The 27,998-nt window shown below is 39.1% G+C and overlaps 2 protein-coding genes across 9 annotated transcripts in view; one reads left to right on the plus strand and one right to left on the minus strand.

The window, feature by feature from the left end:
* gigyf2 (GRB10 interacting GYF protein 2) overlaps nt 1-27,998 on the plus strand; it is a 61,555-nt gene that overhangs the window by 20,868 nt on the left and 12,689 nt on the right. For 3 of the 8 annotated variants that reach the window (XM_088611358.1, XM_088611409.1, XM_088611369.1), the window contains exons 8-20: nt 1,074-1,106; nt 13,970-14,149; nt 14,735-14,985; nt 16,138-16,285; nt 16,397-16,612; nt 17,074-17,231; nt 18,579-18,735; nt 20,436-20,602; nt 21,179-21,273; nt 23,676-23,801; nt 24,195-24,295; nt 24,973-25,073; nt 26,977-27,117. In XM_088611358.1, coding sequence (XP_088467484.1) covers nt 1,074-1,106; nt 13,970-14,149; nt 14,735-14,985; nt 16,138-16,285; nt 16,397-16,612; nt 17,074-17,231; nt 18,579-18,735; nt 20,436-20,602; nt 21,179-21,273; nt 23,676-23,801; nt 24,195-24,295; nt 24,973-25,073; nt 26,977-27,117 — 1,874 coding nt within the window. The remainder of the gene's footprint in view (nt 1-1,073; nt 1,107-13,969; nt 14,150-14,734; nt 14,986-16,137; nt 16,286-16,396; nt 16,613-17,073; nt 17,232-18,578; nt 18,736-20,435; nt 20,603-21,178; nt 21,274-23,675; nt 23,802-24,194; nt 24,296-24,972; nt 25,074-26,976; nt 27,118-27,998) is intronic. The other 5 variants (XM_088611389.1, XM_088611421.1, XM_088611379.1 and 2 more) reach the window with 4 other exon arrangements.
* On the minus strand, nt 251-27,989 carry kcnj13 (potassium inwardly rectifying channel subfamily J member 13). The gene is made up of 5 exons (XM_088611435.1): nt 27,862-27,989; nt 12,876-12,919; nt 4,439-4,577; nt 2,313-2,810; nt 251-1,906 (listed from the first exon to the last, which is right to left on the minus strand). Exons 4-5 carry the CDS (start codon nt 2,791-2,793, stop codon nt 1,314-1,316), a joined length of 1,074 nt encoding a protein of 357 aa, XP_088467561.1. The 5' UTR covers nt 2,794-2,810; nt 4,439-4,577; nt 12,876-12,919; nt 27,862-27,989; the 3' UTR covers nt 251-1,313.

A 27,998-nucleotide genomic window follows, 5' to 3' on the forward strand; every position in this document is an offset into this window, starting at 1 on the left:
AGCATCAAATGATTGATGCTTAGCATTCATAGTCTTGTTTGCAGTTTACAACATATGGAATTTTACAGTCATATATTTAGAAGCACATTTGTCATCTCTTTCCAACTGTATTTTTGTGCTTTTTGAATTATAAAATAAGCAGCAGAATTGATTTGCACTCCAAAAGCAATCATTTTTGAAAGGAGACACTACTCCTTTGAGAAAAAAATACTATACATTTTGAAAATGAAAAGGCTACAAACTGCATTCGTTTTGTGCGTGAATTGAAAAGTTTACTCTTTATTACATTAATGCCTATAACCATTTCGGTCAATGCAGAGAGATGCAACTGAGTAGTAATTCATATTTTTAAAATTATTTTTGTACATGCTAGACAGTACTTGAGGAATGTAACTCTCTTCTTCAGTGTCAGTTCTTACCAAAGATAATTTTACAAGAAATATTTTATCTTTGGACCTGTTGATTTTGTATGTTTTGTCTATGATATCTGGTTTTGTGACCTTTCCATAGAATTCTCCAGTCACAGTCTGGATTCTCACATTAATATTTTTGTAGTATTTTCAAAATTGCCATTCAAATATTAAACTTTTACCAACTTTATTTTTCCATGAAGTGTCAGCAAAGTCTATATATTAATGAACTCTTAAAATCTATACTCATTACTTTGATACTCTTAATATTTCTACTCTTTATAATGTGTGATACCTGCTCTGTTCACATGAACTTAATCATATTTTTAGATTATATATTTCTCTGTTGATTTGCTAACTCATTCTTAACTTTAAGTGAAAATTTGGTTTACAAACATTTAACATCATAAAAAGTGTGGAAACTCTCTGAGAAATAGCTGAACAACAGTATCCTGATTGCTGCCTCATTGGCTGCAAAGAGATATGTTAGCACTGTCACAGCCACAGATTCAGTGCAGTGCATCTTTTTGGCTGCCTATGTAGTGATAACAGTTGCTGATTTGATATAACCATATGATTTGCTGATGGTATGCAGATTTCTTTCAAAGACAGAATTTCTCATCCTGATTGTGTGTTTGTTTCTTTCACATATGGGCCCTGCAGATGCTGCCCCGGCACATTTTCAGCTGAATCACAGTAAGTGAGCTTTTGTTTCTCAGATTGCTGTAATTGACAAAGGCATCTTAAAACCTTGGCACTCTGGAATTTCTCTGTGGATCAAAATCTCAAGAACCTTAGAGAAACACATCATGTCTCTGTGTGTGCCACTGATTGTCTTCAATGCCCAGTGATTGAGATAAATGATGAGCTGGGAGTGTTTTTTGTCTCTGGAGGGTTTTTCATTTATCCTCCTATTCCATCATTACCGTCTCCATTTATTTGTATGACGAAAACCTTCTCTCCATCTAGCGTTGTGTGACTGGGGTCTGGCAGCACTTTGTTGAGATTGGTTGTATTCACTTTATAAGAGCCATGGGGGTCCAGTCCCAGAACACTGGCAAAGTGGTAGTCAACCTGGATCTCCTCCCGCACGTAGGAGGTACGCTTTTGGCAGCCTTCACCAGTTCCCTCTTGGGTGGCCGAGAGGAAAACCACCAGCTCAAAATGCGCAGGGTTGCCCTCACAAAGCACAGAGTAGAGCGGGCTGTACTCGGTCAGGGGGTGGTAGAAGGTCAGTGGGAAGATGAAGAAAGGGCATTCTGGTCCCCGTAGTCTGTCCAAGTGGAACTCCACACTGGTTTGGTGCAGTATCTGGTCCTCACGCTCCTGGTACAGGATGGCGCTCACTCGCACTTCCGTCAGGGGGCTGTCTCGCATGTTAGCGGCACGGAACATGAGGCAGGTCTCCCCCTGGTGATGCCCCACCACAGCAGAGGAGCTGAACTTGATCGTTCCAGCCCGTTTCTTTGGCCTGGCTATCTTGGCCACAAAGGCACCTTGGACAGAAGCATGAGAAGAATTAAAATCATACTGTAATGACAAAAATCTATTGCAGTGCCTTGATTATTTAAAACGCTAGACTTTGTACACAGTTTAACTTAAAATAGTTTTGCTATATGCAAGCTAATAAAATTGCCAACCCCTTCCTGGAATGTAGGGTTTTGCTGGTATTTATAGTTTCCAAAGGTTAAAGTGTGTAATAGACTAGATTCTGCTTTTCAGATCTTTTAATTTAATTTACCTCCTCTGTTTATTTTTGTACTCTGCCTCATTATCCGCCTTGTTTTTTACAGTCTGTAAAGTGTTGATAATGTAGGGACTATAAAAGGTTTCTAGACTGGCCTTCAAGACCTTGAGTTGAGGAGTTCTGTTTTGGAATGTGTGTAATATAGTTAAGCGTACCTGTAATAATAGCCTCCAGCATGAGTCCCAGTAACATCTGCACGGCAAGTAGAGCAATAGCACTAGGGCAGTCCCCACTGGGGAACATGGTGCCGTAACCTATGGTCAGCTGGGTCTCCAGGGAGAAGGAGAAGGCAGCAGTGAAGCTGGTGATGTATTTCACGCATACAGTGTGCCCAGGAGGGGGGTTGTCATGGTCCACTCCCAGATCTCCATTCAGATGGGCCAGCAGATACCACAGGCAGGCAAACAGGAGCCAGTGGGCCAGAAAGGAGATGCAGAAAGCCAGGAGCACCCACCGCCAGCGTAGGTCCACCAGTGTGCTCCAGATATCCTGCAGGTAAAGCAGCCCCTTGGCTGGGGCGCTGGCATGACTGGTGTTTCTCAGGGTGCAGTGCCCATCTTTGGTAACGAGCCGCCGGCGCCGCAGGGCGATGAGGGGTGTGGAGGCTTTCCGGTCCTCATTCCTTTTGGCAGCCATGTCTAGCAGCCTATAATCTGGAACAGCATTCATGGTAAAACTTTGCAAAAGTGCAGAAATCAACAAATAAGAGTCTGAATGAGTATTAGTTCTCCTTTCAAATAATTACTGCAACAGTGTAGAGCAATCGTGGAGTTCATCTGTCAGTGACAAAGAGGAAGATTAGTATGATCAGTTTATCAAATTGCATATTACTGAAAAGTTAAAAAAAATAGGTTCATGCCACATTTACTGTTTTATTTTCTTCAGTCTGTTAAATTAAGCAAATAAATAGTACCTGTGCATTAAAAAACAAAAGTTTAAGTTTGTTTGCTGCAAAGGTTGTGTTAACTTCTTCTCACTTAGAAAATCAACAAAACATCTTTGACCAGGGGTGCTCAAACCTTTGCATACAACTGTATGCCTGAAGATTAAATATCTTACAAGAGGAAGGTATTTTCAGACTTAATCATTCTTTAAATTGCTACTTTTGACTTTTTTGTGTCCAGTGCTATTCCCCTTTTGCTCACAATTGGAATGCATACCAATCATCAAAAGGACCTTGACACTTTTAACTGCATCACATTGATAATCTTTTGTAGCTGGTTCACTGATATTTTATCTTAAGTCATTTTAAACATCATTTGTCATTAACAGGGAATCTGGTGTAACAGGGAATCTCAAACATTCCGGGCTAGTAGCGTATGTGTATGCTAGCTATATGAATGTGATGTGTGATTTGCATCAGAGTTTTACTGGACTCTGAGCCCTAGATGTCACACATTTCACTCTCTTAAATGTTCAGCGGGCCTCAAGTGTGGTGAACAGGGCATCCACAGCATACCTGACACATTCTTGCAAGGAAGGTCTTACCAAAACAGATAATGGACGAGTATGAATGTGGTCACATCTTGATTTTGAAGGAAGGCTTTAGTCAGGTTACTGTCGGTCAGTAAGAGTGGAGTTTTGTATAAACTATGCACTCCTACTTAAACCAAATATTGGCATCTTTTCCCCCTGGTTTTAACCAGAGTTGTTGTTAGTCATCACCTGTTGCCTTTAAACACTCTTTAGTGTTTATGCAACAATAACTCTTGTGTAGATCATAGTCATGAAGCATTAATAAATCAAAATAAATCTGAAACATCTAGTCAGAATCTGTAAATGTTTTCTAAAACTATGCATGCATAGTGTTAAGTTACTTTTGATGCTCAGTGTCCCTTTTGCCAAAATCGAAACATAATTTCACTAAGGTTTTATAAAGATCTTATCAGTTCATCATGTATGTAGCTCTGTTATTTACTAGTTTTAAGACATTTTCTATTCATTTTCCATTTGTTGCATGTTCAAAACTAATAAAATGGGTGTACAGATTGAACCACTTTAAGAATGATCTGCTTCTTTAATACTGCAGCCTGCTGTAGACAACGTTTTATGTTACTGCTTTATGCCTTGAAGATTTTTACACAACAATTATGATGTTTGGAAAAATCCATTCATCTCTTAAAAATAAGTTTGTTAAATCGGACTATATTCTTTATCAGTTTCTTGGCTTTCTTCACTTTTAAATTCTAAAATGATGATTTTGTGGAACGAACCATTCCCTGCTGTGAATGTCCGTACACACTCGGTATAGCTCAGTTTCGATCTTGAATAAGTGTCTTACCTCTCCTTCCGGACGTGCTGTATTAGCAGCAGCAGCCAGTGTTCGGTCCGAACCTGTCTGCTGGAACCTCTCCCAGCCCCTGTTTGCTATTCGGTAGCAGCAGCGTCTTAGGAGTCCTTGAGCTCGACGTGATCCTGTCCTGCAAAGAGAGTCAGCTTATAATACTGGGGGGTGGGGTGCCTATTCTTGGAACCATTAATGTTTTGTTTCTCGGGGGCAGTAAGACAAAAGGGCTCTGTTTCAATTAAAGAAACTCCTGCTTTAGGGGAATATTGCATTTGCTTATGGAAGTGATAAAAGCTGCCATACTGATTAAAAAATGTTTTATGTACTGCCTTAATTCAGTATTTTAATTGTGTAATTCTGCCTTACGACAGGGCATGGCTTCTTAGTTGGTTTTAGGCACGTCGTTCTCTCAATGGCTTGAAATCGGTTCTGGAGTAGGGTGGATTTATTGCTTAATTCAGTGTCGAAGAGATATTTGAAAAAGGCTCTGAGATTCTGGATCTTGATCTGTTGAAATCTAAAAGTTGAAATGTTTTATATCCGTAGAAGTTCTGTAGCTCTGTACACTGAGTTAAGTTAATGCTTTTTTTAGAATTACTTTTTCTGCAATTACATTTTTAAGATCCTTTAAGAAAAGTAAATTTACTTCTGAAACTGTCTAAAAGGTTTAGTCCATCAATATGAAAAATCAGAATTGCTTGGTTGCAGGGAACAGAAAACACCTAAATAGTGCACAAGATGAATGTGATTGATAGCTCTTGCTGTACACTAAAACGTCCAAATGCTATTCAGACGTCCTGATGATAGTAATCGGATATCTCGTAAACCATATAGTCAAGAACATTAGGAAAGTGCATTACAACCAAAGCCTTTTTTAATTTAGATCCATAGAATAATGAGAACTGTCCAATTATACCATAATCTTAGACTGGAGTTTGGAAAATCCTTGATTTTTTTTTTCTCTACAGCACGGTTTATTAATATTCACAGATAATTTGTATCCTAATTTTGACTTTTTAATGTTTCCTCATGTATCCACATTTTTTCTTGCTGAAATTAGTTTCACACAACTGCTAAGGTCAAAATCAAGAATGTCTTCTGTGGTGTCTTGTATTAAGCTCCTTTGTATTCATAGATCATCCCCTTAAAACCTAGAAGTACTGAAAATTTGAAACTGGTAGTTTTCATTCCCAAAAAAAGTAGAACTATGGAATTGGACAATAGATAATATTTAAAATGATATCTGAGTCATCAAACTGAAACATCTTTAAACAGCAGAAATGTACAGTATGGAGTTGCATTGATGTATTGATGGTCATTGCCTGAGCTTATTGACTTCACCTAGTAGCTGCACTGCTTCCCTCTAGGATGAAAGTGCTTAATTTAACCTTTAAAAGAATACATAGTTTAATTAACTAAATGCATTAATGACAAGCAGTGTTTCAAGTAAATGGGGATAATACTTTAACAGTTGTGGACCACTTTGTTTTAAAAAAATAATTTTGTACATGTGTAGTATTGAGTAGAGAAGTTCAGGTCATTTTTATCATTTCTTGTTTGGTGTCTTAACACACATAGAGCTGAACAGTATGTAACATTAATGTCACGCTTTTTAGAATGATAGAAAATGGTCCATGAAATACATTTTAAGTGCAGCGAACAGCCATTGAAGGCGGAAGCAGTGCAAAATAAGATATTTTTCAGCAATAAATACTGTTTTCTTGTATAAACCAATTTCACTATTTAATTTATTGCAAAACCAATTTTGAGTGTCTTAACATGTTCAGCATTTTCTAAAATTCTTCTGTAGTTTGCACTTCTCAAATAAGATTGAGAAAGAATTAATAACAATTTTAAGTAATCCCCTTAAGAATGCTGCCTTGCCATTGTGTCTAAGTGGGTTTTTTGGAAAACTGCCGTTTTTATATAATCAGTTTTTTTCCAATGATTATTTAAATTTGCATAGAATACATTTCCCGATTTTTTTTTTCTTGAAAGAACATTTTAAGGAGAATTAGTCATTGTGGATGACCAGTTCTATGCTTCAAAATAGTGCAATGGTAATTGTTCTCTAAAAATAGTTTCAAAAGTATTTTTTAATACTTTTTCAGTTTTTGTACATAGATCAATAAATGACAAAAGAAAATTGTGGTAATGTGATTTTTTGGAAAACTACTTTGCAGGGAAAGGTTGCAGTCACAAGTATTTTTTTTTGCAAATGGTAATCTGATTAAATACTTGCTTTTTAATTAAACTGTACTTACAGGAGCCAACAACAACAGGCTTTCCACTTAAACATCTTTTGAAAACAAAACTTTGGATGTTACATGGTTAATTTAGTCAATTATCAGTGGTGGAACAGTAGTTATCACTGCAGCCTCACAGTGCTGGGGCTCTGGGTTCAGCTATGGTCCTGGGGTGATATCTGCGTGGAGTTTGCATGTTCTCCTCTGCAGTTTGCAGGTTTCCTCTGGGTTCCCCGGTTGCCTCCCACTGTCCAAAAACGTAAATTGGCTTCTGGGAAAATTGACCCCGGTGTGAGGGTGCATGTCTGTGTTTGTGTCTTTCTGCCCTGTGATGGACTGGACTGGTGTCCTGCCCAGGGTGTATGCCCTGTGCCCTGTGCCTGTTGCTTGCCAGGATAGAATCTGGCTCCCTAGCAACCCCGAATTGGATGAAGCAGTTAGAAAACGGATGGTTCCATTTTGTTCCAAATGCTTTTGTATTTTGTCAGAATCAGTTACAGCTTGGATTTGCAACGTGCATTGACTTCTATTCTGACAATTCCGATTTTTTAAAGACAAATTTAATACTCTAAATTTATAATACTCTAAAGAAATTTCAAATGCATTTGAGATTTGAGTGAAAACTCTTTCATGACAACATCAGACTTGAGCTTCAGTCCGGTCTGTGAGGGATACCCTAATGATAATATTGGTTAGAAAAATCTGCACTGGATAAGTTTTGTTTGCTGTGTGGAACGGAGCTAATTTAACCTTTGGAGGTTTAAAAAAGGAATAAAAAGCCTCCTTGTTTTTTTTTTCCTTCAAGGGACAAGCTAGTACTTGGCTTTCAGTAATATGCATAAAACAGCTTTGTTTAGGATCACAGGTCAAATCACATGAAGCGCATGTGCTGTGTTTGCAAAGAACAGGGCTGAAGGCCATTGGAGAATTCAAGATAGAAAGTCATTTTACCTGCGAGTGCAAGCTCTCTATAAAGGTCATAATGACTTACTGCACGCATCTGCCTTTTTTTGAAGAGTTTCCGCAACTGAGGCAAAGTAAGTTCCATAGCTGCAAGTCATGGTTTTGTCATTCTTCTGCTTTGTGTGAAATAAGTTGTGCCTGTCAAGAGTGGGTTAAATTATGTTTTGTAATATTACAAAACGTATAATTTTTGTAATATTACAAAACGTTTTGTAATACGTTTCCGCAGGTCTTTCCTCCTGGCGGCTATCAGAGTGTTTAACGCTGCCCTAGGCTAGGACTGTTAGCCCTTCATTTGCTCGTTTATGGACAGCATGTTTGCTCCATTGTACTTTTTGACAATCAGTCTGTATAAATCTTTGCACATTTTGCACACACCTATGTATTTATTTTTATTTATTTTGTTGTCTTTTGTTTTATAACTATTCTGATGTCTGTTTTTGATTGTCTTGGGCTGGACTGCTGTAACACATCAATTTCCCTACGGGATTAATAAAGTATGATCTATCTATTACTGAGCTGCAGGCGGTTGTAGAAGGTTATCTACCATTTGTTATGGGGATGCCATGTACTTAATAGACTTAAGTGTCGTTAAGTATCCAGTTCCTGTGCAATTAAAGGCAGTGAGAGATTTTTTAAGTCAAATTTCAAAGGCGCTTTGTGGTGTGTAAGGGATGTAAAAAACTTTTCATCTTTCAGTTTTTCACTTTGTATGCAAGATTTGGCCTCTGATAGAATTTGTCTAAATGTACATTTATTAAGGACTTTTGTAGCACAGGGGACCAAGGACATTATATAAATACTTTTACTTGTTTTTGGCACCCTAAACTGTCTCTGTGATAGGAGATTTACAAACTGAGAACAGAGGTGATGAGAGGGATCAGCTCTGATATACCTCGCTTTTCTGAGAACTGATCTCACATCTGATCACACACTGATTATACAGACATTCCTACAATACAGCCACATTTTTGCACTAGAATGTGCAAAACTATACTTTTAAATGTGCTGTTATGTATATGATGGTTTTACTAACTGAAGCAACTATTCGCCATTAAAGACTGCCACAAAATTGGTGCAATTTCATTACTGAAATGTGTTTTTAAGCATAAATGAGAATATTTGCAGCAAAAAGCAATTGAGTTTTCTTCATAGCTTGAGTGAAAAGGTTGTGACAACTTTTTCAAACCAGAAGTGTCAGTCAAAGGTATGGCTCTGTAATATTTGCTTCTTTGGAACATCCTATAATCCAGTTCCATTAGTATCTCTGTTAAAATGCAACAGGGTTTTTCCCAGATAGACATGATGGTCTTTTGGCACACTCAAGTCTTCTGCAGATGCTTGGTAGTGGTAGATTATTTGGTGATTGAGGCGCCAAATTAAACAAAGGCACTGTGCTTATCTTTCAGTAAGAATTAAAATGTTTTTCAAGAGAAATACTGCATGATATTCAAGAAAAGTGCAGAAGGACCGAGTGTGTTTGATTAAAGTACAGTGCAAGTCCAGAACAACACGTGGAATAGACAGAAACAAACCAAACCTTAACTTGAAAAAAGATTGATTGGGAACCACCCATGGAAGCATTTATAAGTGAACTTGTTATAAAATTGCCACGTTTTAAATATAATTAGTCCAAATTCAATAGTATGATTTAAATTCTTAAAGCAGAAAGGAAACAGGCAGATTGTTAAACTTATTAGAAGGAGACATTTATGACAGAACAAAGCCACTGAATAAAACGTTCACACTCGAGTGAACGTGCTGATTGAAAAAAATGTTTGCGAACAACTTAAAACAGGTTTGATATTGGATATACACTACTGGAATTGCCATTCTTTGTACAGTGTGGTGAAAAAATACACTCCTTTTTTTGAATTAATGGTTTAAAATATTTAGACATATTTGACCTTCACCTAATTCACACCAAGACCTAATAATAGATAAAACGAACCTACTTTTCCATAAACTAACTTTGTCATTATGTAAATGAAAATCAACCAGCATTCAATACATTTGTGTGAAAAAGTGAGAGCACCTGTAGTTCTACCTTCCCAAAAGAGTATGTGGAATCAGGTACACCAAAATATGCAAAATGATAAGATGGTCATCAGGAAGTAATTACACCTGTACATAAGATCAGAAATGGTCAGTTTGGTCTTAAGCGTTCAGGTTTGAGATTTTCATCATGCCCATATGAAAAGAAATCTGTGCCAGGTTTAGAGAAAGAATTGTTGCTGCTTTTCAGTCTGGAAAGGGTTACAAACTCATTTCCAAACAATATGGAGTCCAAAATTCCACCGTAAGAAAGATAGTGTACAAATGTTGAAAATTCGAGTAAACTAAATTCACCTGACAGTGGCCGTCCTACCAAAGTTTCTCAGAGATCTAATCGTAATGCCCCTAGAAGTCCCAAAGAACCCCAGGGTTATATCCCGAGATCTATGAGTTATGACAATCAGGAAGACATTGAATAAGAATGGCTTTCATGGAAGGATAGCCAGGAGGAAACCCGTTCTCTCCAAGAATAACATCACCGCACATCTTGCAAAATTGCACTTGACTGGAAAAAATACACTTCTGGAACAATGTGCTCTGGGCAGACGAGTCAGAAGTGGAGTTGTTTGGCCATAATGCAAAATGTTATGTTTGGCAAAAACCAAACACTGACTTTCACCATAAGAACCTCATACAAACCCTCAAGCACAGTGGTAGGGGTGGGTGCTGGATTGGGCTTGCTTTTCTGCCTCAGGACCTGGATGCATTGCTGTTATAATGTCTAGCAGAAAATCCGTACTACACCAGAGGCAACCTGTCTGACAGCCAAAGCTGAACCAAAAGTGGATCATGCAACAGGCCAATGATCCAAAATACACAAGCAAATCTACAACAGAATGGTTGTAAAAGAGGAAATGGGGGATTTTGGAAAAGTTCAAGTCTACTCTTAAAACCCATAGAGATGCTGTGGTAGGACTCGGAGAGCTGTGTATACGGGGAAGCCCTCAAACATCAGAGTTGACGGAGTTCTCCAAGGAAGAGTGGGCCAGAATTCCTCCTGGCTGATGTGAGAAACATTCAACTCTAATGATGCAATTTATCACTGCTGGAAGGGGGTGCCCTTACTTTTTCACACAAATATATTAAATGCTCACTGATTATTTTTAAATAAAATACAACTTTTGTGTGTTATTAGTCAGATGAAGTTAGTTTTACCTACTGTTAGGACTTGGTGTGGACTAGGTGAAGGTCAAATATGTCTAAATATTTGAAACCATAAAATCTTAAGGGGGTGTACTTTTTCACCACATTGTACTTGTAGATCACATTCTGTCAGAGCAGTAGCCTGAGGAACCTGTGTAAGATGCGTCATGGTTTATACCCTGAAGAAAGTATAAGCAAAGAAAGCTCTGTGTAACTATGGATGCATTTCATAACTATTTTATGCAGATATGAACGATGTAACTTCAAAAGCTAACTTGAATGGAAAATGTGGGTTGTAAAAAGCAAAGTGAGTAAATGTGTCTGTTATCTGCCTTTAAAGGCTATAGTATCCTCTCATCCTTAAGCAATATAAGTGGATTTCTGTTTCAGTTCTTGGTCATTTGATCAATTATCACTATATGGAGTTGTTTTTAGCAGCCCTTTTGTGTCTGTTTACTCTAGATTGTGTTTTTTGAGGACATCGAATTAACAGTAAGTCATTTTGCAGTTTGAAAACACTAAGGGGTGTGTATTTTAATTATGATAAAACTGAAGACAGAAAGCGCTAATCCGGTGTAAATTTTCTGCACTGATAAGGTTTAATTCAAAGTAGGTTATAAGAACGTGCCTTGAATCAATTAAAACATACGAAACCTACAAACATTTTAGGTTAATTTTAAATTGTAGTATTCTAAAACAACAGGTATTATAGGGAACAAAAACTTTTCAGTAACCGGAGACTTTGGAAAAGTTGAAAATATCGCCTGTTAAGTCAATAACTAACTGAAGTATTGACTAATGACTAAATAAAGTATTAAGGTCTTGAAAAGCACGAATACCAGCAGTGCCAATGGCTTTTCAAGTCCAGGAACACTAACCTTGGTTAACAGACTGAGTGGAAAGCAGAGAAATTTCTAGGTGTCCCATATACTTGACATTGATGTTAAACACTGGGCTACAACCATCTTGAGTAGTAACAGTTTGTGAAGACTAGCTTTTGATTCTGGGTAAAAGTAACACATGCCCCTATTCTGTTTTAATAGATGGGTATATAAAAGGTCATGTTAATAGTCACAGCAGCTTTAGGACTTTTTTTAAATGAATGTTACTTTAAGCTTTAGATTGAAGCCTGTTTTGGTATTGGAGGTTCTCTAGGTGGCAAGATCCCATTTTGTAATTTCCAAAAATAATGTACACAGCAGTATAATCTCAAGACTGAAATATACTTAATTTTTAACATGCTGAATTTACAAATGTTTTACTAATACAAATAAAAATGCATAGTGAACAGTCCCTCCATTATGTTTAAAAGGTTCATATTTAATTTTGTAACATTATTGGGTTTGTTTACTTTAAAAAAACACTAAAACCAAAACCTAACATGGCTTTAGGAAGCATGTATGAATATCTCCCAGTTGATTTTTCACTGTACATTCGGTAATTACTCTCTAAAGCCAAATTCACAGCAAAAGGAGAACTTTGAATTTAGACAGGCAGGAGGTATACATAATTGTCAGTACGTTCAGGGGTTTCCTGTTAGTTACTCATGTTGTTTACTTATCAACTGAGCTCACAAGCAAAGATCAAATAATTTAATTAAAGATTAAAATTCTTGCTGGATATAAGCAAAACATTGCATAAATTCTTGAAGATTATACTTTAATCTTAGACTTTATAACCCAATGCATCCCTTCTGAATGAAGAATTGCAGTTAAAATCAATTTTAAAACCTTCCTCTATTGAAAACCAGAATGCAGTAATTTGCTTTTACAATACATGCAATATATTACTTTTGTAATAAGAAATTGCAAAGAGTTTACATTAAATTTTGTTAACGAGTGTGCACGGCTCCCTTGAAACAGAAACATGATTCAAAAACCGTATTCTGCAGCTACTATTTAGAAAATAAATTCATTTAAATGTCTTACGCAATCAGAAATATTAACTGGATAGTTGATAATGTGTATCTTGAAGGCAAGCGCTTCATTTTATACTTAAGACCGTCCGAATTGTGAGTTACTTACCAGTTGCAGAGTGGGGATCTTTCGTGGTGGTGATGGCCTTTAACCTGAGTGACGATAGGAGGTAGGGGGCAGAAGCAAAGAAAAAGTTATTAGAAATCTTAAGGGTTCCTCGGTGTTGGTGAATAATACCACCCCAGGGTCTATGAGATGGTTCAGCTCTGGTAGCACTGTTCTGATCCCACCTTTCTCTTTACAGTCTGTAGCTCCTGTCCGAAGCTGATTCGACTGGTCACTTGACTCTACATGTGGCCAATTAATTCTTCTATGTGGGGGGAAAAAAACATGTTGTTGGAGTCTGTTGAAAGTGCTAGTTGTTGCTTTCTTACTGACCTTACGAGAACCGATGCCGTTATCTGCAGGCGGTAAGAAATGGACTCCTAATCTGGTCATTGTGAACAAGTTTAAACTTTGTTTTTATCATTCAGCACAAGTTCACACCAGTCTTATCCTCCTGTTGGATCAATCTAAAGGTGATTTCTTATGTAAATTACTGGAGCACTGGTATCTCTAAGTCACACGTTACAAAGAAAGTTAGTTCAACACTAATAGTCTTGAGGGTCTGAGAATAAAGTACAGGAAAACTCTGGACTAAAAGTAGGAGATACTTAATGTGGAGTTACAGGTGTCTGGAACAGACTATCTGGCCATATTGACGAAACGTATCTTGAAGATGTTTGAAGAAACAGACTAGGATTCCTGGATCATGCACCCTCCTTGTTTAGCATTTTATGGTCATGTTCACAGATTCTCAATGCGACTGTCTAAGGTTGTTTTCAGGTTCAGTGTCATGTGCATTAAGCGCTTGAGTGCTTTAAAGCCATGGTAATTGGGGTTTTGTTTTCCCTTTGTTCCAAAAGCAAGTGGTTATATAATTCTTGAATGCCATTAAAACAGTCCGGTTTCGATTGGCACTGAGCTGGGTGATGAGGACCATACCTTCAGGCTGAAGGAAAGCCTGAAGCAATTTAATAGCTCATCCTCTACATGCCTGGCCTTCCACAATGACTAAGGGTTTTGTTTCCTTCACGTTTGATGAGGAAGCGCCATTTCTCATTCTGCCCTTTGACTCTCTTCTCTCTCTCTCTCTTTCACAGTAAGGTCCAACTATGAAGACGCCGGGACGGCGGGGTCCCGGAAGCACGAATTCACGCGCTCTGAAAGCGAGAACTGGCGCATGTCCCGCGAGGAGCAGAATGGTGAGGACGAGGAGGGCGGTGGCTGGCGGCTGGCGGGCTCGCGACGGGACAGCGACCGGTGGCGGCCCCACAGCCCAGGTGCGCCAGCCAGACCCACCATGTGGCAACACCTGGAAAGCCCTGTTGGTCTCTGCCTCGCCAAGCTTGGCATAAGTTGGGTGACAATGAAAGGCAGCATCTGTAGTTCACAGATGAAGTTTAGCCACTCAAAGCGGGAAAGGATTAAAGAACAGGAGAGGTCCATTCCTTCAATAGATAGTTTTTTAATAGATTTATTCATCTGGCAACAGTACCAATTACTGGAACATGTTTGTCCACAACCTTCTGAAAGATTACACAAAATGGAAGCTCCCTCCATCTTTCTGAACAGTATCTTTTGGTTCATTGTTAAAATTACTATTTGTGAGCTTTTTTCCCCCGTGTCCACATAGTATTTTGCTTTTGCTGTCATGTTCAATCCTTGAGATCTCAAGGCATTTAGTTAACTAAATTCAAATTCAAATTTTGAATTGTTTTTCTTTTGTGGTCACACGTGAAGCTAAGAATATTATTCACAGACCTCGATCCTTACGCCTTTAAGACTTGCTCTTGAAAAGCCAGTAAATGGCGGAAGAGATATTGCTCTTAAGCCCTTTCAACAAGGCCGCCTCTCTCCCCCTGCAGACGGGCCACGCTCAGCAGGCTGGCGGGAACATCCCGACCAGCGGCGCCGCTTCGTGTTCGAGTCGCGGGAGGAGGAGCGGGGCTACCGACGGGCGCGCTCAGGCAGCGGCAGTCTGGAGGACGAGAAAGACAGCCTGCCGGAGTGGTGCCTGGAGGATGCCGAAGAGGAGATGGGCACTTTCGACTCCTCTGGGGCATTCCTCTCTCTCAAGGTGAGGGGCTCTGAACTCTCCAACCTCCCCTCACGCAAGGTAAGAGAGCTGCCAGGCTTCCCATCTCACCAGGGTCACGGGGTGCACATGTTTGGCCAAACCCAGCACCGGGATACCATTACACTCGCTGCACACAGAGTTGAGGATGTTTGTCCTTTAAGATGTTAGACTTTTAAGTGGCTGCTCTGTGGACCAGCTTTGTAATACATTTTCTGCTGTATTGGGATGTTAATTCCATCCATTTTGTAGGTGAAATTAAGTTGTAAATGTTCTGTTTAGTCTTGTCGTTGCTGCCCACATGGTATTCTGGCCTGAATATAGCTCATTGGTTACCTTCAGTGTTTTGAGACGTCACGGGGATTGTTAACTTGAAAATGTTAACTCTACAGCAAAAATGTAAAGGCTGGATTAAAAAAGTTGAAATAAAACTTATTCATTGTATAATAATGTGACCCACATTGCAACAAGCAGTTTTGCAATCGTATAATGGTAGAAGTGCATATTTTTACATACATTATTTCAAATTTTGCTATTCACTCTAATAGTGAAACTAGATTATGTTAATGGATCGTATTTGTAAAGCGTCTCCTGTTTTTGCATCATTTATTTGTAAAAGGTTTTCCCCACAGTCAATGATGCAGTTCTGGCATAATGTTGAAGCAAGATCTGTTTCTCAAAATCAATGTTCACATGAATATGATTCTTCTTCTCAAACTCTGCTGTTCCCATTGCAATTTAGTAAAGACTGTGGATGCATTACAGCAATCTGGGGCACAAGATGAAAGCTACTTTACTGTACTACTGTACTTTAGTGGCTGACGTTTATTATAAAATGAGAATCTAAATAATGGTTTTATTAATAGAGATGTGGCCCTCAGCACATTTGTGGGGAAAACAGCTGGAAAAATATTTGTTGTAATATTGAAACATTTTGTATGCGAGTGCTTCTATGAAGAGTAAATTGAGACCTTGGGAGAATCAGACAATGTTCCCATTCGAACCCGCAAGTGATATCAGGAGTGTGATGCACCATTTTAGACATTGTCACTGTCTGGCACTGAGTGAATGGTACCTCATGCCCCTTCTATGCCTTGGCTTTCTTACATACCTTTTTCGCTATAAGCATTACTAGAAATGGGTTTTGCTGCTTGTGGTGCATTCCCTATATAGGCGATGTCTGTGTTCCCCTAGAAGGCTCCCAAGGAGCCCATCCCTGAGGAGCAGGAGCTGGACTTCAAGCCGTCAGATGAATGCGAGGGTCAGTCTGAGCATGAGGACAGCGACATAGAGGAGACCAAGGAGTCTGGCAAGACACCCAGGAAAGAAGCAGAGAAGGATGGTGAGCAGAGCTGCAGTGTACCAGCCTCTGCTTTCTTTAGTCTCCTTCCGTCTCCTTGTTTTGCCCGCCTAGCATGTCGCCTCATGGCTGTCGTGTTTGGTGTTCACATAGATTCGGCGAGAGTGGATGACTCCGGTGCACTCGCTCCTTCCCTGCCTGCCTCTGCCCCAGCGGAGCCGCAGGCTCCTGAGCCCACGCCCCCCTGCCAGCCTGAGAAACTGGAGCAGATTTCCCCCGAGAAGGCAGAAAAACCACCGACACTAGAGGCTCATCAGGAGGCCTGTATACCACAGCGGGCCTCAGGTGCATCTAGCAGTATCCCTGAAGGTACATGCAGATTCTCTTAATTCAGAAAAGCTTAAGAACACTGGGGTGCTTAGGATTGCTGAGCTATAATGCGGCTCCCTAGATTGCAAGCAAAATGACAAATCAGTCCAAATGTCTGATTTAAGGAACCCTGCCAAACACCATTATTTGAATACACCAGCAACTGTAGCACATTTTTAAGCCTTTTTGCATATCTTAGAAATAAGCTAAAGAGCCCTGATGCAGCTGTTCTTTTGAAATTGAAAAAGTGCTTTGACGAAATGGAAAAAGTGAATAACAATTGTTAATCATTATGACATATTCATCCCTGTTCCTCTTTTATAGCATGCAGTATGAAAGCAAATAATGAACCCAAACAATACTGAAACATTGTTTCAGTGCAAATCCACTTTCATGAAATACAGATGGATACCAGCAAAATCTTTACTATTAACCTTCTATATCTCCCTTTTCTCTGGCAGAAGTGTCTGTCCCTGCTCCTGTGACACAACAGAAACCTCCAGATATGCCCATCCCAGCCCCATCTGTCCCCTTGCCTGCAGGCATGGCTCCAATCAGCATGCCTGTGGCCCCACATCCTGACAATGATGATGATGAAGGGCTTAAAAACTTTGAGCAGGTAAACAAATTGAGAGCCTGAGGAAACCTCTTTACATATAGAGATTTTCTTACTGTCTCTTCAAATTAAAAATGTGAATTTAAATGTTTTTTAAATCCCTTTTCCAAGCATTTACACCTCCCAAAATGTTGCTGTTTGACAGTAAGCTCTGTTGGTGCACTTGATCCACGTGCTTTTACCTTTCTCAGGTTTATCGTTCACTTCTACCATGGTGGGTCTTCAACTAAAGCCTCATATTTGGAAGTTAATTTGCATTATTAGATAGAGGTAGTGGACAGAACAATAGAAAGACCAATGTAAAGTCACTTAATAGGGTGTTGGGCCACAATGTGTGGCTAATACAGACTGCATGTCCCATTACGTAGAGCCTACTAGTGTCTGAAATTCTGCAGGAAAAATGAAGCACTAATTTGCCTGATAGGCTGTTTCCTGTGTTCTTAGTACCACTGGACTTGGTAACGTGCATTGCTAGATGTGATGAGCTGTTTGTGCACTGCAGCCCTATACCATGGTATTCTTGGTAGACTGTTTTTGATTAAATTGGCTGCTTGCACCCACATTAAATTTGCAGTCGGTTGGCCTGTTTCTTGCATGTTTTACCCCACACCTATTAATGCACAGATCTCATGGTCCTGGAGGATGCATTTCCAGCTTCTATTGATCTTTGTTCAGTGTTCTTTCCCTCAGTGTTCAGTGTGCTTAGATCATAATGAAGCAAGTACAGATGCATTTTTTAACATCACTTTCAACACCTTAGGCTTGTGAAACAGCGAGCTGAGCTGTCTTGGTCACTTAAGCTTCTGAAGCCTAACTTGTTTCAACAGTCAGCCCTCTTTCAAAGTCATTGAGGTCTCATCTTATAGCCATATTGGCCATAATTATAAGGAACCAGAGCAGTCTAGAAAATCTTTACAAGATCCTGAACATGCTGGGATGTTATTTGCTAAATTAGTGCTTGAGCCATAACTGTGTGGAAGCCCTTGCGTTCAATTTATTGGGGTGTCCCTCATTTAACCAGGTGTTACCATTTTCTGTCCACTGCCTTTTTTCTGTTCTTTGTGGGCTAGATTTGTATCCCCTTTTTGTACTGTGATAAGAAAGCAGGACTTAGACATTCACAGTGCACAAATGTATATGCACATTCACAGATGCGTAAAAGCTGGTGTAAAAGATGTGTAAAAGCTGGTATTCAAAAAACATGCTTTGAGATCTTATTACCTTCAGTATAGAAAGCCATATGCAGCCGATTGTTACTATTACAATTTGTCCTTAAATCTTAAATCTGAAGCAAGTAAAGGTGCATTTTTTCCCTGAAACACAACCTTCTTTAAATGCACATTATGGCAGGAAGCTGAGAAAATGGTGGCATATCTTCAGGATAACGCTCTTGATGACGACAGGCTATCAGCAAAGAGTTTGGAGAGAACGAAGCCTACAGCCTTGCCTCTGTCTCATGAAGCAGCATTGAAGTGGTTTTATAAAGACCCGCAGGGAGAAATTCAGGGTATGTATTAACAGAAGAACAAGTCTTCTCTCTGCAGGTCGTTGGCAGGTCAGCCTTGACTCTTCCTTTGTGTTTTCAAGCAAAACTTGGTTCCTAGCGATCCTTAAATCTTTAAGCAATTCTTTTTTAGCTGCAGACTTAATTAAGCAAGTCAGGAACAAGCAGCACAGTGTTGTGGAGCCACAGTTGCTTGTTCCTGAATTACTTCACTGCAGTATGATTGTCTGTGTCCTGATATGGGTGTAACAGTGCCCTGGTATTCCACTGAAGTAGTGCGAAATGAAATTAAAACATTTTATTTGTTTTTGTTAACATTTCCAATATGCTGATGAACCTTTACATCAAACTGGAAAGTTTGATATCAGAAATGGACAGGACAGGTGTATGTTTTTTTGGAAATGGATATTGAAATCTTTTGGAGAAAATAAAAAATAACTGGTAAACTAAGCCAAGAGGACCAGCCGTTCGTCTGGTTGTAGTGGACAAGAGGGCTTACTCTCTAGTTTGTTCTTAAACTGTGCTGCTTCTTGGGTAAGCAATGCAAATCTAAAAAAAGAACATTTTGGTTTGCACAAGTTTGTGTGGGAGTGGGTTTTAAAACATGGGATTATTGAAGCATTAATAGCAATCTGTGCAGTAAATTAAATATTTTCACAGAATGAAAATGATCAACATTTTGGTAAAGATGGAAAGTACAAATTGGTAGTTTTATACCACACATTATGTCCTTCATGAAAATAATTTGTGGTAAAATGTTCCATCTCATAACTGGACAGTAGAAACAGTCCGAGTCGAATTGTAAGCATACAAGCCGGATCTGGATGTTACAGTTGTATTGTGTATTGTATGAATTGCTGTGTTTAGACCTGGAGATTTGATCGGGTTCGACAGGACTTGAAATACTTTCACAGGTCCTGAATCAGTGTCTTTAATATATTTAAATGGGAAGCTTTTTATTTGTTTTGTATTTCCCTAAAATCATGTCATTACCTAAAAGCTAATGCTACAACTGACTTGTTACAAAGAAAAGGCACTTTTGTTCTTCATCATGAAAAACAATACCTTCAGACATGCAGACACAAAAAAGCAAAACTTCAGTACAGAATCAGACGTTAATCAGAATATTATAAAACTGTAATCAGCTTAGGGGCTCATCAGATAAGCTACCTGGTCACTGATGCCATGTCCTCGGGCTGTCATTATCCCTTGACCACTCTGGGCAGTACCTGAGTTTGGATGGTAGCTAGTGTTGGAAGGAGTCAAGTAATTGGTTATCATCAAAGATTAATTTCTTTATTTCATGTATCAATCTGAGGCACATCATTTTTTTATCATAAAATAAGGATTGGTTTGAAACGAGAGAATTTCTGTTTGAGTGGATTTGGGATGAAGAAAAGGAGAACGCTGTGAGATGTTGTTAGTCAGTAAAGCTGATTTAGCCACAGAAATAACAGCTATGGCCTGAAAGACTAAAATGTAGGTTTAGAACTATTCAACCTTTTTGTCTATATTTTTGGTTATTTGTTGGGTTTTTGCTAAATGTATTTCTAGATGTAAGCTCCCATCTCCCATGGATGTAAATCCATGCTGGCATAAAGCTGTAAATTATTAAATGTAGTACTGTATATGTTGTTTTTGTAAATCCTTTCATGGTTAAATGGAGGTGTGCGGTAATGCTGACAGGTCTTTGTGTTTGGCAGGTCCCTTTGCAAATCAGGAGATGGTGGAGTGGTTCCAGGCGGGCTATTTCACCATGACGCTGCTGGTAAAACGGGGCTGCGATGAAGTCTTCCAGCCCCTGGGAGAGATCATTAAGATGTGGGGGAGGGTGCCCTTTGCACCTGGACCCTCCCCTCCTCCCTTACTGGTACTGAGAACATGTTTCTCTTGTCACATTTTAATGTCATAGTGTTGTTCCCAAGACAGAGCAGAGCTCAAAGCAGTTTTGCTTTATTTTTGTGCAGTACTTACTGCACTAGTAAAGAATAGAGGTAATTATACCAGTGAGTAAGAGTAGTTTGTCCCCTACCCACCACAGATCTTAATATTTATATTTTAATGGTTAAGTGTCAAAGTAATTCTTGACAAGAAGGTAATTGGGTCCAAAACTGAATTTTTAATCTCCCCTGACTTTTTAGTCACTGAACCACCAATCCTAGTCATTTTACAATTGGGTTAGTCATTTTACAATTGGGTTTAAGCTGGGGGAAAGTTGACAACATGAAAACTATAGTTAGAAAGTGTTTCAATTGTTATTCAGTTGTTTTTTTGAATTAACAATTTTAAATACTCTTACACAAATAAAAAAAATAGCTGGGTACTTTGCATTGCCCCTCCATTGTGTCAGGAAAAAGTACATAAGGGCATTGACACTTGGAACTGGATGGTTTTTTAACCTAATTGGTGCATTCGTTTTTAAATGATGCACCTTTTCTTTTCCCAGGGGGACCTAGACCAGGAACGGCTGAAGAGGCAGCAAGAACTGACAGCCATCAACCTCTTCCAGCTTCAGCAGCTGCAGTACCAGTATCTCCTGAGGTAAGTCAGCTAGGTGTCTCCAAGGGCATTGCAAATGTAAGCACATGTAATCAGATTTAACAACAGCAGCGTCACGTCCATAGCCTGTCATCAGAAATCTATTCCTAAGCACATACAGCCCCGGTACTCTTGTGCTCTGTGGAGTGGGGTAGTAAACTGACATGAACTGAACTGTAAGCAGTTCTTCAAACAATCAACCTTTGAGGAGCTGTTTTCTGTTTGGTCATGACACCAGGGTTACATCCCTGCTCCTGTGAAACATGCTGTAGAATGCTACAGATTGGTGGAAGGTTGCAAGTTTTTTCATGTGAATTTCAAGAATGCACAAAATTGCAATGTCTCTCCCATACCTGAGGTGAAAACTTACAAAAAAGGGGAATGATTGAGTGTCCATCACATTAAGAGCTAAGACAATATTTTTGGCTGTTTTTGTCCCATTTTCAGAACTGATGCTGGCAATTCAATCATTTACTGCTAGTCTGGTAGATCACCGGTGTTTCCGGAGTAAAACTGATCATGAGTGATATGTAGAAAAGTCATATATATGTTGTTCAGTGTGTAAGCTCACTCTATTATAGCCTTATGCTCCAGAGCATCTTTCTCAAAAAAGTCCTCACAGTGTTGCCTTATTAGCCAAAAAGATAGATTTTCTCTAAAATAAAAAAATGCCAATTGTCTTTAATTTGGTTTGCCTTCCAGTGTGTGACAAGATCACATTGTGGAGCATTCCAGAGCTCCCAACAATAATCGTATTGCACCTACATTGTCTAACTAAAGTTATATTATTCTAGCTAATTTCTTTAGATAATTTTAAGCACACACTGCATTGTTACACACCTACTCCTTAGTTACTTGATCAAGGATGAAGGAAGCAGAATACTGCTGTGCGATTTGTCCCATGTTGCTCAAATCACAAATCTTTTGTTTTTCTCACATTGTGGTGCGTATAGTGTTTTTTTTATTGTCTCAAAAGGATAATTGTGTAATAAGAAATAAGGTTGTACTTAAATTAGAGAAAAGAAGAAAAAAAGAATGGGAGGAATTTACATGTTTTCGTAGAAGTGAATGGAAAACAAGCATGCTCTATATGTTCAGCAGGTAGCTACTTTCCAAACTGCATTTGTTGTTGACTATTAAATTTGTACATTTACTTTATTTCCAAATTTGTCTTTTTTATATTGCTGATGTCTAGCAAGTACTGTTCCACATTTTGGCACTAACACAAGTGCTAATACTAGTTAAGAACTTTAAAACTTAAAACAAGACTAGTTGCTTCTTACTTATCACTGGCATTGTGTAAGTCTTTATCAGGCTCTCAAGGAGAGTTAACAATCGATGATCTCTAATCCCAGTGGCCAAATAAATTGAATTTTAGATCTAGTTTACTGATTTAAATGCATATAACCCTTTCCTTGTTTTTCAAAGATTGTTCATTCCTCAGACTATTGCAAATTTTGTATACTGAAAAATACATTCCTGTTACTTCACATGTAAAACTTACAACTCATTCTTGGATCTTGAAAACGGCCTGGCACTACTCATTAGTACTTTAAGGTCCCCGAGTTGTCAAAATAAGAACACTCTTGTGTGTTTATGATAATGAGTGAAAGTAGTAAACTGTTGAACGGTAGCACAGTGCAGCCAAGGTCAAGGCAATGCAAATATCGTTCAACCGCTTACCTTTTTGAATGCTTTCTGTTAGCCAGAGGAGATGCTTTCCTTATTTTGTAACACCTGAAGCACTTGAAACATGTTTTGCCAAAATGGTGGTACAAACAGGGGGGATGTCCAGCACAAAAAATCACGTAGCAAGATCAAAAGGGCAGTGGCTGCGAAAAGCTGTCGATATAGCAAAATTGTAATTCAAGCATTTGACCAGCAAGGTGTTGGTGTAGATCTATTTTCACAAGGTGTTCAATGAAATGTCCTGCCAATTATTTTCAACCTAGTGCACAATATATTAAATGTAGTTAAATCTAAAAAACATCACATACTCAGAGGGCAATGAGTCCGTTTTGCTCAGTTGTCATCTAGTGACACAATGACTGCTATTTCAAAATTTTGCATTTCAAAGGGGGGTAACATGTGCCAAAACTCTACAAATAATACTGTGCCCAGTATGTTGCAGATTCATGGTATGTTAGGCCTGATAGAAGTACATCTAAATATGTCCCAACATAGCAAATGACGCTGACACGCTTATTTTAAGGGGTTGTCACATTTTTTGCTGTTGCCTAAGAATATAAAGTTTATCAGCAACAGGAGGCCATTCAGCCTGGCTGGCTTGCTTGGGGTAGTGAATCGCATGCGAGTTCACTTTAACATGCTGCTTTTATGTGCACCTAACAGGCTGTACTGCAGAATGGTGGGGCTCATGTGGCTTCTTTGTGTCTTCTGCACAGACAGCAGTACGCCCAAGTTTTAGCGCAGCATCAGAAGGCCGCAGCCCTCAGCACCCCCCAGCAACAACAGCAGCAGCAGCATCAACTCAGTCTTCTATTGCAGCAATACCAGGCCTTAAAAATGAGGTAAGTGAGAATGCTCTCACTTCTGGTGATCAGACCTTGCCATTAGTTGCATTGGTATTGGTATTTAAGGTAATGTGTTGCACGACTGCCTGACGGCATTCCTTTTGCTTGATGGGCACCTGAGGGGCTTAGTAAAATCCAGGAGTGCTGTTAACTATTTGGCGTTTGTTCAGTTTTTCAGTACGAAAAGACATTTTACACATCTCCACTGCTTTTTTAATCATCAGACATCTTCTTAAATGCTTTTCTTGTAGAGACAAGGCATTAATTATTCAGTTGAAGTGGGTCAAGTGGACTGACTGAAAATTGCAAATTACAAGTATAATATACAAGAATATGTTGTGTGTATATATAACAAAAGTCATCTTTTAACCTCCACCATTGTTCTTACAGGACGTCAGAACAGAGCCTTGTGCCTCCTGTGACCAGATCTATGTCTGTACCTGACACAGGCTCCATATGGGAACTCCAGAACCCATCCTCACAGCCCACAGGTACAATATGTCAAACACATGACCCATACCATTTAATAAGATACATAGTAGTCGCAGAACCAAATTGTTAAGATTTTTCCCCAACATGAAGTCAGGAAGAGATGTAGACCAGGCATCACAGTAATGTGAGTAGTGTTCTCTCTGGATGCTGTTGCTGCAGGCACTGGGTAATATGATTTGCTGATCTTAGACTAAATGGCTTTTCAGTACCCCGGCGCTGTTTCACTGCCGGTGTCACTGCAGGGTTCCTGTAAATGGTCTCTTTGAACTCTGTAATCCTGGATGCTAGAGATTGCAATATCTGCTTGTGGTTGTCAGGAAAAAAGGGAGTCTAAGCTATTTATTGACAATGGACAATGTCCGTTTTCCTTCAGATCCCCTTCCTCATTTTCTTTGCGACTGCATCGACAAGCATCAGCTATTTACATGATATTGATGAGAAGAATGGAGATTACATAAATTAACCATTAAGGGGGTAATGTTGCTAAGTACAATGGGCCTGTCACTCTTAACTGCAAAAGAAAGGAACACTTTACTATAGAAGAAATTCAAATACTAAGACACCAAGATAGCCAAAGAGGAAGCACAAGTAACATGTATTTTTTTCATTTGTTACTTTCTGTGTAAGTAAAGTCTGTATGTGCAATTTAGGTTAGAAATGTGATTTTGTTTTTTAGCATGGGAAGGCAGCAGTGTCTGGGATTTACCTATTGATTCTGTGGCTCCAGCCCCTACCCTTGAGCAAATGCAACAACTGGAAAAGGCAAAGGCTGCCAAGGTAGAACCTTCTCTGTGCGTCTAACAAACACTGTCTCTTATTATACACTGAATCTACACTGGCCTGCCTGTCTTATCAAACGTTGCTAGGAGAAGATTTTACACTATCTTGGTAATACAGAAACATTTCCTAAGTCACACTTATCCAGAATTTCCTAAGTGCTCTCTCCTATCCTAACTTTAGTTGGAGCATCCTAATTTTAAGTAGAAAAACCTTCCTGCTAATAGTTTAATAACTGATCAAAACTGAATCCAAAAGCCACCTTCACAACTTGCACTTTCTGAGCTGAGCTATTCTGTGGAGGAAACATTGCAACCATTTATGGTTATACATTTCAGTTATGTTGCTTATACAAAATAAACTGCAGTAGCAGTAAAGTGATGGGCTTTCAGTTTTCCAACAGAGGAAACCAATGTGTTAGTGGGAGCAGTGTAAAGTAAACGGGTGCAATATAGGAAATTGTGTAGATTGTTTCTCTTGACGTAAAAGGGGAGGATTCAGCTGTGCTTAACAGACACGACTGTTTCAGGTGAGAAAGGACTTTTCTTACTATCAGAAAAGCTGATGTTACAGATCCAACTTTGCTAAATCTCATTCTGAAATTAGAGTAGCATTTAGTAGCAAATGATGTTGGCTGCGTGTGACTTAGAAAACACTTCTGTAATGCCATTTTTCCTAGAAATACAATCCTAGCAAAGAAAGATGAAGTAGGTAGACAAGTCGGAAAGCCATTAATATTCCATTAACATACGGAAGCGTAAGACCCATTGTCGTGTGATCAGTTTCTTGTTTTGCAAGTTACATGTTTTTAAATAAACCAGTACCAGGTGTGGGATGTTTAAAGGAAGAAAAAAGGTGAAACTTTGATTGTTGTTCTAACAAGTACTCAATGAATAAAGAGTTTGAGCAGCACACATGCAGTAACATTAAAACATCCGTGATCTCCGGGTGTTTGAAATGGCTTGAGTTTGGAAATCAGACTGACCCAGAAGTCATTTCAGCGTTCCAAGATGCTGCTGCTTGCTTGATTTCCAATTTATTTGGCAATTGTGTTTTGAGCCATCAGGAGTCATTCTATACCGTAAATTGCCTTATTCACTTCACCTTCCTATATACAGATATTAGTTGGGGGATCAAGAGCTTCTCTTTCTAATGTAGATTTCCTCATTTTGGGTGTATTCACTTGCACATTAAGTTAAAATAGTATGAAATACTTTTTGCTTCATTGGTAGAAGTAAAACACAATTAAACAAATAAAACTTGCAACTTGTAAAACCAGATATTGATTGACCTGCAATGCAATGGGAGTCTTATCTGGTTTCCTAAAACAGATGGCAATACTTTTGGAAAGTTTTTCCGACCTGTTTTGTCTCAACTCATAAAACACTTTGAAATATTTTGTGGCTCTTCTCAGTGCAAACATTAGTTTCAGATCTTGATTTCCCTCTATATGATGGCAGCAATCCCTTCCTTCCCTCTGTATATTTGTTGTAACGCCTGAGCAGATCTAAAAAAAACCTAGTAAACAGAAGTATGTTTGTCTTATTTTGTAAAAAAAAGTCGGTCGCTTAAGAAAAGCTCATTCTATAGACTAGTCTGCGACACACTGTTAGCAAAATAACATTCCAGAAAACTGCTGCAGTACTAAACACTGTTGATGTAAAAGCTTTCTTTCTAGCATATTACCTGTTGAATAATTCTTGACAGACGGCCTAAAGTTTTGAGATCTTAAACATTTAGTGATGACTTAAGGAGCTTAAGAACAGTACAGTCCTACTTGGAGAATAAAGCATAGCCTGATAGGTTCAGTCTTTACACCCTGCAAAGGCTTTTCAGTTCTGGTTAGGTACGGTCTGTCAGTGATCATTTGCAATCGAACCCTCTTTCCTGCGTTGTGGCGCAGCTGGAGCAGGAGAGGCGAGATGCGGACCTGCGAGCGAAACGGGAGGAGGAAGAGCGGAAACGCCAGGAGGAGGCTCTGCGCAGGCAGCAGGAGGAGGAGCGGAAGCGGAGAGAGGAAGAGGAGCTGGCACGGCGCAAGCAGGTAAGCAAGAGCTGCGGCAGGAGAACCGAGAGAGGCCACTGGCTGCGCACGTGGCCGTCTGCTCTCGGAGACCAACAGGAACCCCTGATGTGTTGGCATCCTGTCACGCAGAATGAGTAGGCAAGCATAAAAATCCTCACACTTCATCTCACAGCATAGTTCACCTCAAATGGGAATTACTAACCCTGTTTCCTTTCCACTTTTTAAATGAAAAGCCTTTGAAAACTGGACAAAATTATCTGGCTGTGAAACTAATCTCTTTCAGGCACCATAGCCTTATCACCACCTGGCTGTCACAAAAGAGTGCTCTGGGTTCGTAGATGAGTTACAAAATGCTCAGATTTGCATCACTTGAAATTCATACATTCATACACAGGGGGAAGTTTGTCAGTACAATAAGAAATGTCTCAAAGCTTAAATTAATTTAAACAGTCCATGGAAAACAATAACTATACAATCCATCACTATGGCAAGAAACCACAATCAAACCTCAAAAGAGTGATAGTATCACAGGTTGATGCTCTGAGATTAAGTATAATTGCTGCTAGACATGTAAACAGGAACTGGGAAACACCACAGTTGTACTGAGAGTTAGAATAGTCCTGACAGCTTCCATAAAATTATCACATTTCAGTTTTCCAGCAAAATATCAGGTAAAAGATGATTTTCATGCTTTTCAGTCAGCTAGCAGGACTGTTCACTTTTAAAGTAACATTAGTAATATAAAAGTAAACTTTTAAATACCTGAATCGCTGAAAGATGCAGCCACCAGCCTTTGAGCCAGCAATAAGGAGTACTGTTCCTGTTGGAGATTTCAAATCCGTTCCAACTAAAATTTCTCTCTGTGCAGTTTGGTAATGTGCATGGGCTTTGTTTTTAAA

The sequence above is a fragment of the Lepisosteus platostomus genome, chromosome 2, assembly GCF_059453375.1.
Source record: "Lepisosteus platostomus isolate fLepPlt1 chromosome 2, fLepPlt1.hap1, whole genome shotgun sequence".
Classification (NCBI taxonomy): Eukaryota; Metazoa; Chordata; class Actinopteri; order Semionotiformes; family Lepisosteidae; genus Lepisosteus; species Lepisosteus platostomus.